The sequence below is a fragment of the Alosa alosa genome, chromosome 15 (assembly GCF_017589495.1).
Source record: "Alosa alosa isolate M-15738 ecotype Scorff River chromosome 15, AALO_Geno_1.1, whole genome shotgun sequence".
Lineage (NCBI taxonomy): Eukaryota > Metazoa > Chordata > Actinopteri > Clupeiformes > Clupeidae > Alosa > Alosa alosa.
Window position 1 is genome coordinate 15448628 of NC_063203.1, and position 19375 is coordinate 15468002.

Here is a 19375-nt window from a genome sequence, read left to right on the forward strand (position 1 = left end):
ATTAGGGATCGCGTGCCAGTGGGTTTTGAAGACTTTTTTTTTCGTTCCTCCTAGTCACGCAAGTAGCCTGGCAAGACCTTGAAGAGTAAGCAGAAGAAGAAGAAGAAGAAGAAGAAAAAAAAAACACAACAGAGCGAAGACACAGAGGAGAAGGAGGAAGAGGAGGTGGACGAGGGGGCAGGGGAACAGAAGCCCCTCTGGAGACGTTTCGGTAAAGGATGAGGCTGAAGCCTCACCCAGGAGTCTGCTGCCCTGGGCCCTGTGTGTGTGTGTGTGTGTGTGTGTGTGTGTGTGTGTGTGTGTGTGTGTGTGTGTGTGTGTGTGTGTGTGTGTGTGTGTGTGCGTTTGTGCGGTGCTTGCCGTGAGAGTTGCAGGTACGGGAGGCTTACAGTGTAATCCATGCTGCAGTGGAAAGCAGCCGCTTCGGTTCAGGCCTCATTTGAAATGGATAGTGGGGCCTTCTCTCTCAGCTGATTCCCCCACCAAAGTGCCTGCAGACAAGCTCAGCGGCCGTTTACACACACACACACACACACACACACACACACACACATTGCACACTGCTTCCCTTCCTCAGAAATGCTATTACTGAATACGCCCAGGAGACCCCAATCTGTTGGAGGGTCTGCTGGTGCTGCACATCTAGCTCAGAAGTCTCACTTCCTATTGATACACAGTCACTCACTCTGCTTGGCTTGTTAATCGTTACTGTTGGCCTCTTAGGGATGATGAGGGCTATCATGGCGTAGGCCCGCCCAACTCGGTGGATGTCATTATAAAAAGGGTGCCTTTTTAAACTTGAGATACTACAAAGGCCGGGCGGCGTGGCCCTCTCGACCGCACACTTATGGTAAAGCCATTATATTCACCAGTCGTTTTAGTCATTATAATTTCAAGGCTGTACCAGTCTCCTGCAGTCAAGATGCATGAAAGCGTCCTGGAAGGACTGAGTGAAAGGTTACTTTCTCTGCTACCTTTATTATGACAAGCCACGAAAAAAAAAGTCTTAAAACTCTTAAGCCGATAAAATAATTGACCGACTGCACGGGCGTGTGTGTTGGGTTTTCCAGCATGTCGTCATCAGTGGAAAGTCTGAACTCAAACAACACAGAATAGCCCTTCATTTTTTTTTTGTGCTCACATTGTCCAGAATATTGGAGCAAAAATGAGAAATCTGTTTCTGCTCGAGTGAATGAGCTCCATCTTGCATCAAAAGCCAATAAACAAGCGCTACAAACAAACTCTGATTTTATGGTGCTTGGTATTGCACAGAGACTCGGGGAGCTGAATGGAAAGAATTTAGGAGCGATTGTTCTCCCGATGATAGTGTTTAACAAACACTGCATGGTCTATAACAAAAAGCAGAGCAGCGTTCCCTAGCACCTTCGCGTCCTTATGAAAATGTCAAAGTTAATCCCATGTGCTCATTAATATTCAATAGCCTAATGCTACCTGATTGGAAAAAGTGTAAAAGCTCTCATCAAGTGCATCCATTAAATCCCATGCTTTTTCAGGAAGGCTAAAGAAGGAAGCAGTATCTTAAACTGAGCAGAGGTCTCAGAGGACCGTAGCCCGGGGCCACTAGGGTGAAGGCAGTGGCTCGTTCACAAACAAAGGAGCCACTGTGGGGGGATATGGCCGTGGCATATGCACAGTGTAGGGGCTGCCTGGCTGTCGTCTATGTGAACGATGGTTTCCACGACCCCCCCCCCCCAACACACACACACACCCTGCCCCCCCAACACACACACACACCCTGCCCCCCACTGACATAAAAATGATATGTTCCGTCCGGGCCTGACCGCGGGCCTCCTTAATTTGAACTGTGTGTGATGTGATGACTTGGCTCCTGACGAATGATTCATCTTATAGCATCATGGTTACCCCTAAACTGATCTCTGGGGGTTGGTGCAGTCTAACAAAAGAGGCTGAACATACTGTTCTTTATATTAGGTTTTTTTTTTGGGGGCTAGTGCAAGGCTCCAGTTAGGTCTCTCAACACATACACTCATACGTAATGGTTTTAGGTAGGTCTCTCAACACACACACACACACACACACACACACACACACACATAGACTCATGCTTTCAGTATATGACGCAATCACACTCAACAACATCTGAAAAATGGTTTAGTGTTAATCTGCATCACCTTACCAGGGGAACTCCTCAGGTCCGGGTTGCTCTATCTTAAGCTCTCAACCACACTGGATTAACACACAGTGCCAGTTGGACACCTGATCTGCTCTGGTTTCTGGTCCCCTGTAGTCTGACATCACATTTTCTTCTCCAGCACTGTGTTGCCTGCCTGCACTGATGACGCAATGCAAACCAGCAAAAACAGGCCGACCAAATCAAGGCCCTCTCCTCAACTGACCCTATGTTCTGGGGCATGTTATTGTACAAAATAATAACTGTATGAATAATCTGCACACATAAAAAAAACACTGATATGTGCATAGATTAGAAAAAAGACAGGGAAATGAGAGAGCTACCCAGAGTTTTTAAACACTGACTTATAAGGATTCATCATGGACACTGATAGTGATTACATGTGACCATGGGACTGATGTGTTGATAACTTTCTGAAGGTTTTGCATAAGCATGGAACCCAATCAGGTAGGAGTGCACTGTTGATTTTGGAAGTCTTTTGACTTCATTTAATGCCAGCCTGTACAGAACAGCATCTGCAGTCTCGCTCGCCTCCACCACTTCAAGCAAAGCGTGACCAATTTCTGGTTTTCTACCAAAGTCGGAGCCAAGACACAATGTACATTAACCTAAGGAGTACAGGGAACTGGTAGCAAATATAATCGGGCGTGGAGCCACGCCACACTATTTCCATAACCTTTTATGATAAAGACTATGGTCGGCGTCTTCAGGATGAGATTAAAAGCTTTACATTTGGGGTCTGTTCTGCACATGGCACTGATTTAAACAAATAAAGCATGTGAGAGCAAGTCTAGGGAGACGAGGGAATATTTTATGCAAAGCAGCAGGGTGTTGACAATACATCATTTTTATTTGATTCACTCTTCTATTCTGTTGTTTTCCATATACACATCCTATAGTCAGTGTGTAAACACACAAAGGCTCAGTAGGAGACATGCCAGCTCTATGTCTTGACCAAGAAGCAACTTCATTTGTTACATTGGTCCAGTCCCATTTCAACCCTGTGTTTAACCATGGTGTTTATAATGGTTTCTTAGCAGGTATTACCATATATAGCTCTATTTCAGGTTCATTGGGTTTAATAATTGATTTAGACTGTTTGTCTGACTGATGATAAGCATTCTATGGAATTAATCTTTGGAGAAGTGCTACCAGCTAGTCACGGTAAGTTGTTTGATTTCAACAGACCTCGGCATATAATCCTCTCAGTAGACACTTTTGTTTGACATTCAAAAGCCACAAGGACTTGAATAGCTTCACGTCTTTGTCTCTCCTGGCAAATTGTAGATCTACTTCATAGCTGGAAGACCGTTGCCTCAGGTGTTCTCTCTCTCTTTTTATCCCCCCCTGCGCTGCACTTGGCCAGCATTTAGAACGCTCCAGTAAGCAGAAGCCAGCGCCTACTCCTGCTTTCCCCCGTGCGCAAAGGGTTAGGGCTGATTTAGGACAATGTTGTTTGAACGGGCTGAAGTAATTAAAAGTTCCAGGGTTCCACAGCTGAAGCTGAGTATCCCCAGCGTCGTATATTCGCCCCAAAAGGAAGGACAGTTTGGAAGACTCACTTCCCCATGCCCCTCAACTACAGTGCGTAGGACGGCTTCGGACAATTTTTTCCCCCTAAGCTGCTGTGAGACCCAGTGTGCGAATACCCAAACCCTTGTCAAACGCAGTATATCATTATCTAAACTGGAATCCTCAGGTTACCGCCACTGTTGCCGCTAGCGTGATAAAAAATATATCTACAGTGCAGTGTGCATGGAGACATAGATTTAGCCAAAATGACTGTCGTGTCTTTATTTCTGTCACAAACAATAAATTCTACGTCTATATTTGACCCATCTTTTTTTTCAGCTGGTGCATCTGGAATCCATTTGGACTTCAGTTAGTGGATAGGGCTCTAGCCGCTGACACTCTGCTGCTTCCCAGGCTTAGCTACCATTCCTTTCTTTATGAGCTCTCCGAAAGTTCAGACGTTTTCTTTCTCTCCCCTCTTTTTTTCGTAAACGAGGAGACTTCAGACTGGATTCAGCACAGGTCTGTCTTGGCTTAAAGTCAAAGGCAAAATCTTAATGTAATTTAATTCAAAGCGAAACAGGTGGGCACACAGCAGTGAATTAGTCCCCAACCAAACGGTTTGGTATGGAGAGAAGGGTTATTCCACCCCAGAAAATTGCTAGGATTTTAAGTCTGAGAATCAGTTGTTGCCTGTAAATATTTTCTTATAAGAGACTGCGTTGTCAGACATATTACAGACATATCATCATGGGGTGGTTGGAATTTGAGACTACAGGGGTTGGGTCATGCAGGGGTTACACTTCCTGACCTGGTTGTATTTGTCGATGCTTTGTTGTCTGAGAGTTATTGGTTCAAGGAGGCTGAGACAGTATAATTACAAATATGTTTTAATTAGGCACTTGAACAAATAAAACAACTTTTTTTCCTCCACTGGGGTATTGTGGAGTTCAGTCAGGGAATAGGTTCCAATTAAAAATTAAACAAGGAAATAAAAAGAAAGACAAGGCATGAGTGAATGAACATTTCTGTCTAAGGTACCAACTACTGCTACATTTGTTGTATTAAAAAACTGTACCAGAATAACAGAGAGAGAGAGAGAGAGAGAGAGAGAGAGAGAGAGAGAGCCCAGTCTAAAACACATTTCACAGTTACTGTTTTTTGTTTGTTTTCATTACGGGAAACAGGTGAATTTTAAATAAATTCAGCATTTTGCTGGAACAGATGAAAGCTCTCCTACATAGAAAAGAGGACATGTAGACAATAGCAGTCTTTCTTTGAATGCAGTTTTGACCTTTGGGCAAATTATTTCTGTTTTTCCTTTTTTTTTCTTTGAGGCATTTACCACTACTTTTTATTTCACCTTGCTTGTTAACAATTAAACAGCTGCCAGTACAAAACTCTTTTGTAACTCATTTCCAGAAGAAATATAAGACGATTATATTTCCAGATTCCGTACATGGCAGAAAGCCTTTGTAGCAATAAATACAACTGTACACATGGGGTCCTTGACTGACGTTTCCAGAAACTTCCCAAAATGAACTTCTCTGTTCTTTCTGGCATCAACGATATACAGATTATAGTGGAAATAAACATATAGCCAAAATGTTTCCATAGTGACAGTGAGATCTGATTATACAACCTAAGGCATTTCAATGGTATAACATGACTTTTGATAAGATATGGCCTAAGAAGGAACTGAATTAAACATTTAGCTTAAATGGCACAGGCTTTAAAGTCACTCAAGGGCAATCTATGGCACCACATTTATGTTAAGGCAATAAATCCAACAAACTAAAAAGGCCTGGCCTACTGTAGGAAGAAAAAGAAAAGGGCATCATTTTATAAAATTATACTGGGAAACTAAGATGCAATCCTTTGTTAATGGCTTAATTTTTCACAGAGTACTCGGCCACCTTCATAACATTGCTAAATATGCACTGCTGGCTTGTGCACAGTTCTACCCGCTTCAGCGCTTTCTCCCCCTAAATAGATAAAACGATTTCTTCCAAGCATCTGCAAATCTTCAACTTGGTGTTTTCTGTGTACAAAGAGCGAGTTGGATATCGATTGCATGGATCAGGCCACAGTTCAAAACCAGAGCTGTCATTTCCAATTTTTGCTTTCCTAATATTAATGTGGTGTTTTGTTTGGTACTATGAGCGATTATGTGCTAATAGGCTGTTATGCACACTGTGTATGATGGGGCGGTGAGTTTAAAGTCTTTCAATCATAATGTAGCTGCCATTAGCTGTAAAAGTAAAGACCCTAAAAGCGATGTAGTTAAATTATGAAAGTCTGGACATACTTTTCCCCTCAAATAGCTCTCTCTCTCTCTCTCTCTCGCGCTTTCTCTACTTCTCTCTTTCTCTAACATGGTAAGCCTGCATTCATACTTCCGCCAATACAGTTCTGAAACGAACCAAAACCTACCCATCTCCATTTGTTGGTTTTATTCTTTAAACGTGATCTGACAAGAAAGTGTAATTTTAGGTGTTTAGATATCTGGTCAACTGAGGGTACCAGTTTTTTTTTTTTTTTAATGAGTCACCCAATCAAGGGTGAAAGTAAAAGGTAAGCAGCATGTCACCAAGGTTACGAAAAAAACTGTACAAACAAACAATACTACAAAATGCAGCTTACATGTTCTTCCAGCAAATACATCTCTCTAGTGGTAAAAATATTTACAAGAGAGACACAAACCAAATTCCCCCAAATGTATGAAATAAAAGTTAAGAGCTTCATCTTTCCATGAACATATTAGAAAACATTAGTGAATTAATATTTAATTCTGTGGGCTAACACAAAACATACAGTACAAAGATTACAGTCACAAATGTACAGATATACAAATATAATCAGAGGCTATAACAACCTTTTGACAAGAGGAATGTCATTTTTCTAGTCAAAAAAACAAATCAGTACAAAAATATATAATACAAAAAAGTGTTCATGTAAAAAATTGACATCAATGCTTGCTCCTCTATTTCAATGTGCAAACAAAAGGCATGTCTATTGAAAGTTTATAGGAACGGAGTCCATAGTCCTCTATCCAAATATATATCCATATTGGACACCTTGCCCTTCAACTCTCTGGCCAGCCAGTGAGGCAACAACATAGTCAGACACCAGCTATGGCATCCACATTGGGCACTGAGTTGCAGCTCAAAGTTGGGCTCGGTCAGCGTTACTGCTCCTATAGGGGTATAGGTCCTTAGGAGAGAGAGGAGGCTCCAAAGAGTCTAGATCCTCAGCTCAGCCTCCTCACTGTGCTCCAGAGAGTGCTCTGTGGTGCTGATGAGGGAGGCCGGGGGCCCCTGTGTGACCCCGAAGGGCGATATGGCTGGGGAGCGAGCAGCAAGGGGGGACAGGGACGGGGAGAAGCTGGGCGACATGGCAACTGACGAGATGGACCCGTCGTTGCTGAGGGGTGACCGGCGTAGGGAGGCTAGCTGAGGGAAAGTCCGGCCCACCGCGGGCTTTGGGGGCACTGTTTTAGCCCCCGGATGGGCCACGTTGGTGATGAGTGGCGGAGGGTCGATCCTGGGTTTGGGGTCAGGCTTGGCCTTCGGCTGGAAGGGCCTCCGCGGGTTAGGAGGAGCGCTCTCATCTTTGAGTCGAGCGATCTCGGTGAAGACGTTGGCTAGAGGCTGGAACTGGGGGCACCAGTTCAGGAGGTAGTCCCAATTGTAGCTGCCCCTCAGCTCCTCATCGCTAGCCACAATGGCCGTGAGGGAGCCGTCCACGGCGGGCTTCCCGTCCTCTGGAAAAGCATAGTCTTTGGGGTGGGAGATGCTGAGCCCCCGTCCCACTCCCAAGTAACCGCCGCCCTCATCTCGGTACACGGGGAGCTGGCCAGACAAAAGGGTCCCGCTCAAGCTTCCCAGCTTTTTCCCTTTGAACCACTGGTTGGCGTCCATCCCTGGTTCACAGGAGATGTCAGAGAGCTGATCTGCGTCCTGCTGGATGCCAGAGTCAGGCCCACGAGCGGATATGTGCTCCTGCATGGAGGAGGAGATGCTGGAGACTCGCGGGTACTCGTTGATCATCCGGATCTCGTCGTCCTCGGCTGCCTCTGCTTCGGCAGAGCCACGTCCACTGGAGTGAGAGGGGTCCAGAGATCCGCCCCTTGTGTAGGGACCCCCTCCGGTTCCTGGGTCCACCCGGGTCTCCGGTGCATAACCAGGCAGTGTCTGGTGATATATACGGTCATTTCTGTCGACTTTGGTTTCGTCGAGCTTCTGTAATACAGTGCCCGAAGAAGATATCCTTTCGCGTTCCTCTCTCTCCTTCTGCCGTCTGGACCGGAACAAGAATAATGCCACGGCTATTACAATCAAGATGATGACCATAGCCAGGGAAACGGCTATGATGCTAATGAGCAGCATGTTTACATCTGTGGCCAGGCCAAAAGCTGTGTGTGTGACATCGATGGTTAGCCTGGCAGTGGTCACCCGCGACGTTTCCAAGGGGCTGTGGGCTATGACGTCCAGGGTCATCTGACGAGTTTCCCTCTTGGAGCGGCTCACGTGTCTGCTGTAACTGTCCATTTTCAGTGATATCACCCCTGTGGACGTGTTAACCTCAAAGTAGGGAGAGTTGTCGGCAAGAGAGTACAGAACAATACCATCGACACCGCTGTCTTCGTCTTTTGCATGAATCTGACCGATGCTCTGTCCTTTCCTGGCTCCCTCAGGCACATGAAATGCGAGATCTGACGTGGTGAAAACAGGATCATACTCATCTTCGCCGGTCACATATACTTGCACTGTGACTGAGGCTGAGTAGTTGCCTGCATCCATTGCTATGGCCACAAAGCTGAAAGAGTTCACCTTTTCAAAATCAAACGTGAAACGGGCCCTTATTTCTCCAGAGGTCTGGTTGACTAAAAATGAGTCTTTACCATCACCTGATTTGTCCATCATGAAATATTTCAACTGGCCAAACATTCCATTATCATGGTCAATAGCATGAAGCATGGTGACCAAAGCATTCTGTGGTTGGTTTTCACGAATGCTTGCTGTCAGCTTCTTTAAGGGGAAATAGGGCTTGTTATTGTTGATGTCCTTGACTTCCACAATGACAGGAGCCAGGGCAAAGTGACCCCGACCGTCTGAGGCCTGGACAATGAGCATATGGGATGACTGCCTCTCGCTGTCCAGGGAGCGCTTCAGACGCAACGCCCCTGTCCGCTTGTCCAAAGAGAAGAGGGCCGTGTCATCTCCAGAGCTGATCACATAGTTGACCTCACCACTGGGGTTGGAGTCTGGGTCAACAGCAGACAAACGCAAGACCTCGGTCCCGGCTGCGGCATTCTCACTGAGGACCACGCTGTATTCAGCACGACTGAAGGCCGGGGGGTTATCGTTAGCATCTGTGACCGTGACCAGGACGGGCACGCTGGAGCTGCGCTGGGGGATGCCGCGGTCCGAAGCCACGATGGTGAGGTTGTAGCTGGGCAAAGCTTCGAAGTCTAGCCGATCGGCCAACACAAGTGAGCCGACTGTCTGGAAACCCCGGCCCTCGAGGAAGCGGACGCTGCTCTCAATCTGAAAGGCATTTCCGGTATTCCCGCTGGCAATGGCAAAGTCAAATCCGCAGTTTTCCCGGGACATATCCCCATCCACAGCCTCTAAGTTCAGGAGGGTGGCCCCAGGGAGTTCGTCCTCAGACACTGTGGTTCTGTACTCAGACTGCTGGAACATGGGAGCGTTGTCGTTGACGTCAGACACACGGACTTGGACGGTGGTGAAGGCACTCAGAGGTGGGCTGCCTCCATCCTGAGCCTCAATCACAACAAGGATGGATGGACGCTCAGAGTGGAACTCCGCTCTCTGGTTGATGAACAGTGTACCTGCCAAAGCACAAAAATGTGATTAAACTCATTGCAGTTTAATAGGCTACTGCATTCTTATACTGTATTCATATTCAAGAGAGTACAAAACCCAGAGAGTTAATAGAGTTGGTGTACCATTGTTAGGATCAATGTAGAAAATGTCTCTTGTTGATGACATCACTCTGTAAGAGATCTTTCCATTCTCTCCAGTGTCTTTGTCTGTGGCAGTCACTGTGATGACAGCACTTCCAGTTGGAGAATGTTCTGGTAATGTCACCTACAATGTAAGATATTGACAGAAACCCTGAAATGTTTTGTTTCGAGACTAATTCAAATTAAATAAAAAAAAATATTTTCCTGACTGTAAGAAATGCAAATCTCACATGACTTGTGATCAATCATCTGTTATTAGTAAAGCATTTGATCCAAATTTAACACGCTCAGTCCATTTCTGTACCTGGTAGAGGTCTTGAGTAAATGTGGGGGCATTGTCATTCACATCTTCCACCAGGATTGTAAGGTTTGCCTCACTGTAATGCTGGGAGTCTGAGGAGCGAATGGTCAACGTGTACCAGGTCCTTTCCTCAAAGTCTAGGGGAGCTGTCAGAGACACCCCACCCCCATATCGGTGTATCCCAAACTTCCCCTGTGCGTAGGAATCAAGGTGCAGGGAATATGAAAGGGCCGGGCCAGAATCCACATCATTCCCTGTTACCTGGGTAATCACTGTGCCAATCATTGTGTCTGTTTGGGAAAATAAGATAAGAACAAAAAAGAAATTCAAATATTTCTAGCAGCTGGAGATCAATTGACATTAAAATATATGTTGCACATAATGTCAGTGTAACACTAGCTTTACCTCTATGATCACAGTATTTTGTATGAAAACCATGAGCACATTTTGATGTTAGCGAGCCTTTGGATATGCAATAGCTTTGCAGCATTACACAGGAAATGAGCTGTGAAGAACTTGGCAAAAACAGAGGCTCCTAATTGAGTCAACCTGAGACAATGTGTTCCAGAGAGTGAGAGAGAGAGAGAGAAACAAAGAGTGAGAGAAAGAGAGACAGAATGAGCACGCAGCTCTTTGATTACGTCAGTGTGGTTCAGATCACTCACTTTCTGGCACCCGCACCTCACGGGGTATGGGGATCGTGGGGCTGTTGTCGTTCAGGTCCACAACGATGACAGTGAGGGTGGCCGAGCCAGCCAGCCTGGGGGTTCCACGGTCAGTTGCTGTGACAACAAGTCTGGGGGGAGGAGGGGGGGAGTGGTGTTAGGGTAACACATATAAGAGAGCCTCATCTCATGCTTTTGCTCAGGCATTACGATGTGTTATCTGGTAATTACATCATCGCCTCATTTCAGGATGGTCCAAGAAGAGATGTATTATTAAATTCAGCTTTGGAACAGGTTTGTGAATGAATCATGATGCTGTCTTGGAAACAGTGGACAAACAAGCCAACAGAGATACTATAGGCTGTTGAAAAGTTAGGTATGTCAAAATGGACGCTATATGACAAAATCAATAAAGAAAGTCTTACTTTGTCTGTGTCCAGATTTCTCTGTCCATGATAGCAGCTGTTGTGATGCTGCCGGTCAAAGGGTCGATCTTGAAAAGCCCACTCATGGATGACGACCTTATGGAGTAGGTCACCTGACCGTTCTGACCCTGATCGAGGTCATCTGCCATTACCTGAGGAAATTACCAGGGAAATTGCAAATGAAAATAAAGCCAGATTTGCAACAGCTGTTCCAGCGTAACGTGAACCAGTGAGCAATATTAGACTTGGAACTTCTGGTTTCAAGAGAGGGGGGATACTGCATGGTTTGGCTACATGGCAGAGCTTAGCCAGTGTTTTCAACTGGGACAATGAAAACATCGACATAACAAGGTGAAACCACTTCTCAGCGGCAGTGAAAATTTCCAGATCTGCTTAGTTTGAGGCAGAGTGTGTTTTCATGGTACAACTTCACACATTCACAAAAGCCAACCATAACAGTGAAGCCAGGGGAAACCCGTTACTGCACCTGGATGATAGGGTGATCATAGCCCTGTGCCTCCCTGACATATGCCACATAGTTCTGCAGCTGGAAACGTGGCAGATTGTCATTGACGTCCTGAAGGATCAGGTTGACAGCCATGAAGGAGCTGGAGGATGCAGTCTCGGCTTTCACCACAAGACGGATCCTGGGCGTCTCCTCAAAGTCAAGACCCACAGAGTTCTGAACCCAAATTTCACCTAGACATCATAACAAAGAACCCAGGCAATTACTTGGTTTGTTAGCCATGATTAGTGTGAAGGTGTCATTCACAGAGTGCTATTGCATTAACTCACCACTAGTGGCACTAATTCCAAAGGACTGAAGCTTGTTGCCACTGAAGATGCTGTAACTGATGCCATTGCGAGAGCCATCAGGATACTGAGCTTGAGTCTGCACAACAACAGTACCTGACAACAGACAAAACTCAGTGTGTTATGTTTTGCACAGACACCTACACATTTTCCATTTCAAAATTCCAGAAGACAATTTTTGCTTATCCAGATCTGGAAAATACTAAACTCAAATTCCATACTTTTCTATACTTTTCCATACTGCTCAAGAACCCTGTTTACTGCTGTAACAATCTAACGTACTTGCTTGAACTCACAGAAGGGTCCCAGGAAGTATTATCCATGGATACACTGAATGCAATACTAACAACACTACTTCATGTTGAAAAACACATGCACACAAAACACTTATCATACTTGAGATAGCACACTGTAAACAGTCCTCTAGAGATATCTAGTAAACACGCTAAATAGTTTGTAATGAAATCCAAACACACCTTGGGCTGCGTTCTCCTGAAGGCTCACGTCGCGGGTGTTCCGTGAGAAGCGGATTCCCCGGTACGGCTGCTCCCGCACGTACACCACCACCACTCCAAATGACGACTGGGCTGGGCTCCCCTGGTCCATGGCCTCTACGATCAGCGTCCGCTGACTCTGCGTCAGCCCCTGCAGGTTCTCCGTGGCCTGGATGGCCCCCGTGAGCGAGTTGATGGCGAAGCCCCTCACGGGGGTGGCGAAGCGATAAAACACGGACCCGTTGGCCCCGAAGTCCTTGTCCTCGGCCCGCATGGTGGCCAGGGTGCGGTGGCCCTGTGCCTGTGCACTGGAGATGTTGATGACAAGCGGGTCCTGCACGAAGAAAGGCGAATTGTCGTTGACGTCCAGCAGGTGCACGGCCACCTGGGCGGTGGAGTTGCGCGGGGCGGCCGGAGCGGAGTCCACCGCCCACACCTGGAAGGTGTACGAGGCCTTCTTCTCCCGGTCTAAAGGCGTGGCCGTGAAGATGCGCCCTGACTGCTCGTCCACCAAGAACATGCCCTCGGCCTCCTTGCTGAGGTAGTACAGGACCTGGCCGTTGGGGCCCTCGTCAGCATCTGTGGCGGTTACTTCCAGCACTGGTGAGCTCTCGGGAGTGTCCTCAGAGACATCAATGGTGTAGCTACTGCTCTGGAAGAGCGGGCTGTTGTCGTTGATATCCAGGACGGCGACCTCTACTATTGTGCTAGCGCTGCGAGGTGGGGTGCCCTGGTCTATGGCCATGATGGTCAGCGCATACTTAGCCTTCTTCTCCCGGTCTAACGGTCTGGAAGTGGACAACACTCCTGTACCTCTCTCCAGACGGAAGTCACCCATGAGGTCACCCTCTGAAAAGAAAAGAAGGTGAAGGCATGACAACACATCATAGTAAACAGAGTGGATAGTACTCACCTAGATAAAACATCAGCGTTAAGGAAAGTAACTTAGTTGGAAAGCGGTGGAAAAAGTATCAAACTATAAAATCTACCTAACGCAAAACAGGCACGAGTAAAGTCTGTTTGGATAAAAGCATTGTGTACCTGGCAGCATGAAAGAGTACTGAAAGAGTTTTCTCACCTGTGATTTTATATGTGATCTCCCCGCTGTCTCCTGTGTCTTGGTCAGTGGCCCTCAGTGTGAACAGTACTACAGACTCCTGGTTCTCAGGCACATCCAGACTGTAGTACACTCTGCCAAACACTGGGCTGTTGTCGTTCTCGTCCAAGACTGTGATCTTCGCTGTTGCTTTGGCAAAATTTGGCGGGAGTCCGCCGTCCTTGGCGTACACTGTCGAGAGAAATTTTACCGGCTCATTGTTAACATTGCTTCTATTGAGCAGGGGAACAGCGTAAAAATCTCAAATCCACTTAGTGGAAAAAGAATTATGATCTGAAAATACATAAAAACTGAAAATGATGGAAAGAACCTGTACCAGTCATAACATTCATACATTAGCCGAGTGGATACTATCTTGACAGGTTTTCAGTGACGGAGCCAAACGCCTGTTTTCTTTCCACTGTACTGCAAATCTGTTACTGCAGACTGGGGGTAATGCTGTACCTGTCACAGTGTAGAGCTCCTGGGTCTCTCTGTCCAGGGCTTTGCTGGTGGTGATGATGCCGGTCGTTGGGTGGATACTAAAGCCGTCCTCGCCGGAGATTCCGTAGGTCACCAGGCCGTTTGTCCCTGAGGAGACAGAGAAATGCAGACAGAGACAACCACCAATTACTGGAAGTCACACTTCCCAAATTAACTCCATGTGCACTGGGAGAAAGGGGAAAAAAGAAAAGTTGTGCTCGTGACGCACGGCCATGTGCAAAAAAGGGGCAATTGAGTTTTCTCACGAAATGAGTAAACATAGCAGCATGCCTTGTTTTTTTTCCTTTATGCTCCTCAGGTTGTTTTTTTTTCCCTTGTTTTTTTTTTTATTTGTTTGTAGTTTATTTTGCTGTCTAAGCAGTTGGCCACAATCATTCTCCCCCTGGTACCTAGATGCCAGATAGCGTGCTAACCCCGAACGAGTCTGGCACAGACACCTGTTTACTTCATTAATTGCTCCTGGAGAGACAGAGAGAGAGAGAGAGACAGAGAAAGAGAGAGAAGGGCAGAGCGAGGCTGGGAGAGAAAGAGTTAGAGGGAGTGAGAGTTTATAATCCTTCTCTTTTATATGCTCCTGACTAAGTCCAGGAGAATGTGCTTCTTCCCCCTCCTCCACCAGCCCCAAAGTGTTACTGACAATTAAAACCAACTGGTGATGTGCAAAGTGCCAACAAAACACACACACACACTCTAGGTGGAGGTAGGGGGGTTTGTTTGCATACTAGCAGAAAGCAGACACTTCAGAGGCATTCGTTTTAATCACTTTTGTGATCTACATAGAATCGCAATAATCCCCAAAAATGAAACCTGTGTGAAATTATTTAGTTGAATTTGGGAACATGATTCACAACCCACCTTGGTCTAGATCAGAAGCTGAGACCACCAGCACTGAGAACCCTGCAGGCTGGTTCTCGGTGACGAAGGCTTCGTACTGGCTTTCCTCGAACCAGGGTACCTCGTCATTCACGTCGATGACCTGCACCGACAGCACCTGCGTAGTGGAGTGCTGGGGCATCCCATGGTCCTCAGCGATGACGGTCAGATTGTAAAGGTCCTGTTCTTCTCTGTCAAGGGGCTTGAGGATGGACAAAGAACCTGGAGAGTCAGGAGAAAGGATTTTGACAGATGAAGTATTCGTTAGCAGAAAACTTGGTTCTCTTGCACTTTGAGCTGTTGTTTCTGTTGGAGAGTGTGTGAGACGCTAACGAGGCCTGCCGCACGCTTGCCAAATGCAGAGGCACGCTGTTAAGTAAGCCCGCCGTTTGGAGGGACCACAGTCGACGCTCGCATGCAATGCGTGCGGAGCGATTCAGCGGGTTAATGGCCTTAACGAGCAAGCCCCCGCCACGTTTCTGTGGCAACGGGAATGAGGTGCGAAAACGCAGGGCGGGAGCAACTTGTCGTGGGAGAGGCTGATCAGAGTTAAGACCTCTCCTTTTTCCTCTCTCTCGTTTTTTGTTTATGACTCGGCCCTACCTGCCCACTGTGCCGCTGGCTGACGCCACCACCGACCCCAACATCACCCTCCCACACACACACACCACCACTGACCACCACCCCCACCCCACTCCAACCAACGCCGCCTCTGTTGCAGCTAACTATCTGGCTGCAGTTTATGAGTTTTTTCCACAGAGACACAGCCTTAGGGGGGGTCAGGGAGGAGAAAGGGTAAACACGCTCTCTAGACACGCAACACAATCCAGTCTGCCGTGCCCCGACGAAATTAAAGGCAACCTCGGCACGTCATTAACCCCTACCTAACTGAGTAGTGGGGACGAGGGGGCTTTGCATTGATTCAATTTCGATTTCATGCTTTGGACTGAGCCGCATCCGACGGAGGGTGGGTGTAAGGGAGGGAGAGGCTGCTGCAGCCGCTGCAGGCTGTTTTCGGCTCTGTTTAAAGTCTCGCTTTTTTGTGTGTGTTGTCTTTTCGTTCGTTTTCTATCTGCCGAGTGCTGAGATAACTTGCCCCTGAGCCTCTAATCTGGTAAGAATTACAGGCTCAAATGTTTTCAGCCAGTTTGACTCCCCAGCAATCCTGCCCATAAGCCGAGCTTGTGATAAGACACAGTGTGTAGGGAAAAAGGAATGAAGATGTTTGCTGCTCCTCGACCTCGTTGGCTCCGCATAAGTCGGGAGCACTGAGAGACATGCTAGCTTCAGGTGAACTGAAATTACACAGATTTCCGAAAACAAATGTAAAACCCTTGAGGCTCTGTCGAGGAACAAATAAAAGTTTTCTGACTTTCTGCCTAATTTCATGATGGGCAATGTAAAAAGAAAAAATGAGAAACATAAAAGGAAAAAACAAAAAAGGGGTAAAAACAACTTCCTCATCTGGCAAATGCCGGAACGGGAGCACACCAGGTGCTCGGAGGATGGGCTGTGTCATTATTTTAACAAATGACCAACACAGCTGAGGGCACTTCAAGGAGAGCATGTTCTGTGGTCTGTGCACGTTTTACATGCATGACAGATTTTCCCTTTTTTCAGACCACTTTCATCCTTCTTTGTGTCCTGAGGGACAGTTGGACAGGGAGTGGTATTTCCTGACTAAAACCTGGAGGCAGGGCTGTGGGATAAAGGGGGCAGGGAGGAGGAGGAGGAGGGGGGGCTGCTAAAGCGTGTCTTAGGCACCACAACCAAGTCCCTGTGGATCCAAACAGCTCATGTTGGTGTTAGTGCAGACCTTCCCTCGCAGCCCCGACTGCAGTTTGCGGGCCACGTCTTAATAGCTACCAGCAGTCCGGCAGAGTGTGGGACACTTCGGCGTTATTTTTTTGTCGGCTCGATGTTTCATGGGAATGGATACACACAGAGACCTGATTGAGAGCATGTGAGCACAGCCCTTGGCAGGGAAAAGGGTCTGGCTGGAGGCAGGAGAAGAGAGAGAGAGAGAGAGAGAGAGAGAGAGAGAGAGAGAGAGAGAGAGAGAGAGAAAGAGAGAGAGGGACTGCTGTAAGTGAGAAAATGAGTGGTGTTCCGTGCGGAGTGTGAAGTGAGGGGATGAAAGACTCACCAGTGCTGGGGTTCAGGCTGAACTTTCCAGCCGAGTCTCCCGTCTGGATGCGGTAGGACACGCGTCCATTCTCACCCTGGTCAGCATCGCGCGCCATGACGTACAGCACCACGAACCCCACCGGCTGGTCCTCCATCACGCTGACCGCAGAGGGCGAGGCGAAGACCGGCGCGTTGTCGTTCTCGTCCGTGACAAAGAGGCGCGCTGTCACCGAGCCCAAGCGGCGCTGGCTGGCGTTCAGCGGCGAGTCGGTGGCCTGCACCACCAGCACCAGGGAGGAGGTGGTCTCGTGGTCCAGCGGCATGCCCAGGGAGAGCACCCCGGTGTTTGGGTCCAGGTCCAGGAGCCCTGGGTCTGCAGGCCACTGCTGCTGGATGGTGTAGTGCAGCTCGCTGTTAGGCCCGCTGCCATCTCCGTCCGAGGCCTGGAAGGTGTACACGGGCGTGCCAGGCTCCGTGCTTTCCGAGATGACAATGGTGACGGGGTCTTCAGGGAAGTGCGGGGCATGATCGTTGCTGTCCTGCACATCGATGTCCAGCAGAACCATGTGGCTACTTGGGAGGGCTGAGGAGAAGTCCACCACTTCAATGTGAATCGAATAGCGCGAGTCCCTCTCATAGTCCAGCTCCCGCGCCAAGTAGACGTCTCCTGTCAGTCGGTCTACCACAAACGTGCCGTCGCGGTCCGTTCCGCCGACCACCGTGTAGGTGACCTGACCAGTCTCAGGAAGTTCCTGGGCATCATGTGACCTGACCGAGCCAATGACGGAGCCCGGTTTGGCCCCTTCCGTGGAGGTGAGAGACACCGACCGGGAGTTGGCTTTGGCCTTGCCTTTGCTCGAGCTCAAGACCTGCAAAATGAGAACAGAGGTTTTCATACAATTCAGAAAGGAACAAGAGTTACCCTGGCAAGCGTTCTACTGTTCTTTTTACAAAGCCAAACCTCATAGATATGCTACGTTCCACTCAACAGTTCAAATGAATGCCTTAATATGCTCAAGTCACCACAGCCACTGGAAGCTTAGAAAATGAAAACATATTGTAGACCGCATTCCCTCGTTATGCTTCTTTTTTTCACCCCGGGATGAAAAACAAAACTTTTTAGCAGTTTTTACAGACTTCAACAACATGCCTGCTAGCGTTAATCAGATTTAATCAGATGAGGGCATCGTTGCCAGGAAAAATAATAAAGGATTAAAGTAAACATAATCAGAATAGGAAATAGTCAGAACATTCATATTAGGATACAGGGCACAGCTTTCAGAAAACACCCCCAGTTTTACAAAGACTTATGATGGGCCAATCAAGAGGACTTCAAAGCAAATGCGCCTCGGAGCCTAATATGGAAACACGCAACGAGCTCCCACTCCGTAGTTGACACGCTGTTTTAATAAAGCTCACCCCTATCCCAAACCAGTAATTGACTCACTGTGACGAGAGTTCCCTTATAGTGAAAACGAAGCACTGAAAAATGGGCTTTGGACGGTGTCTGCATCAAACTTGGAGGTCCTTTTTATAGAAGAGAGCATTTCTTTCTTTCTTAAATAGGCCCTTTTTTCCCTTAGTGCATTGAATCCATTCAAAAATAACAACCTGTTTCATGTGAACTGTACCCACTGGCAAGCCTAGAGACAGTCAAAACCGACCTAGTGCAACTTAATATGACAATGGGTAATTAAATGCACATTAAACAGTCGATTGAAAACGCCGGGGAGGGTTCTCCAAATTAACATGAGGTCACTTCCTATGTGCTTGGACCCTGGTCTTGGAGGAAGCCTCAAATAAAATGATGACATCTTCAAGGGATGTGTCAACAGAGAGCGCCCAAAGTCGCTCCGCTTTAATCCAATTACATATCAATTTTTAACTCTCACTCTCTGCTTTAGAGGGAAAGCGAGCGGGCTTGGGGAGAGTAATGATTTAAAGACCTCTCCTCACTGGCTGCTTCTACTTTCCAGACCACAAAAGCTGGATTAAGATTTACGGCAAAAGGGGGTCCGGAGGATCAGGGTCTCGTTGCCGCACTACCACCGCTATTTATGAAATATTAACTTGATTACGTTTCACCAAGTCTTTTCGCGTGAGCCTGCCCTGATGTTCAAAGGAGGATGCTACCGTATTAGAAGTGCTGAAGTTATGGAGTTACGGCCTCCATCACCGGGCAGGTTACAGCTGGCTTCTATCAGAGCTCAGCTGGGAGTGCATCAGCCACACCAGCCCTGCAGGCGTTTCACACCCCACTCTCTCCTCCAAAGGGAGACTGGAGAGAAAAACCATCAGCTGAAGTTTCATAAAGCAGGACGCAAAAAAAAAAGCTGCATCTTTTCCCAGCACCTGCAATTACACGTCTAAAAATACCTTTTCTTCGATGGTGTTGTTTCTGGG

General features: G+C 47.3%; 1 protein-coding gene across 1 annotated transcript in view; it reads right to left on the reverse strand.

Moving 5' to 3' along the window:
- Positions 1–4559: 4559 nt before the first annotated feature.
- The window catches only part of LOC125308627 (protocadherin-16-like), a 106760-nt gene continuing 91944 nt past the window's right edge, over positions 4560–19375 (reverse strand). The window contains exons 10-21 of the mRNA XM_048265187.1: positions 16992–17841; positions 14828–15067; positions 13934–14059; positions 13451–13660; positions 12355–13221; positions 11861–11974; positions 11553–11764; positions 11066–11217; positions 10641–10771; positions 9979–10265; positions 9657–9798; positions 4560–9539 (exon numbers count right to left, since the gene is read on the reverse strand). Of these exons, the coding sequence (XP_048121144.1) occupies positions 6928–9539; positions 9657–9798; positions 9979–10265; positions 10641–10771; positions 11066–11217; positions 11553–11764; positions 11861–11974; positions 12355–13221; positions 13451–13660; positions 13934–14059; positions 14828–15067; positions 16992–17841 (5943 nt within the window). The 3' untranslated portion in view covers positions 4560–6927. The remainder of the gene's footprint in view (positions 9540–9656; positions 9799–9978; positions 10266–10640; positions 10772–11065; positions 11218–11552; positions 11765–11860; positions 11975–12354; positions 13222–13450; positions 13661–13933; positions 14060–14827; positions 15068–16991; positions 17842–19375) is intronic.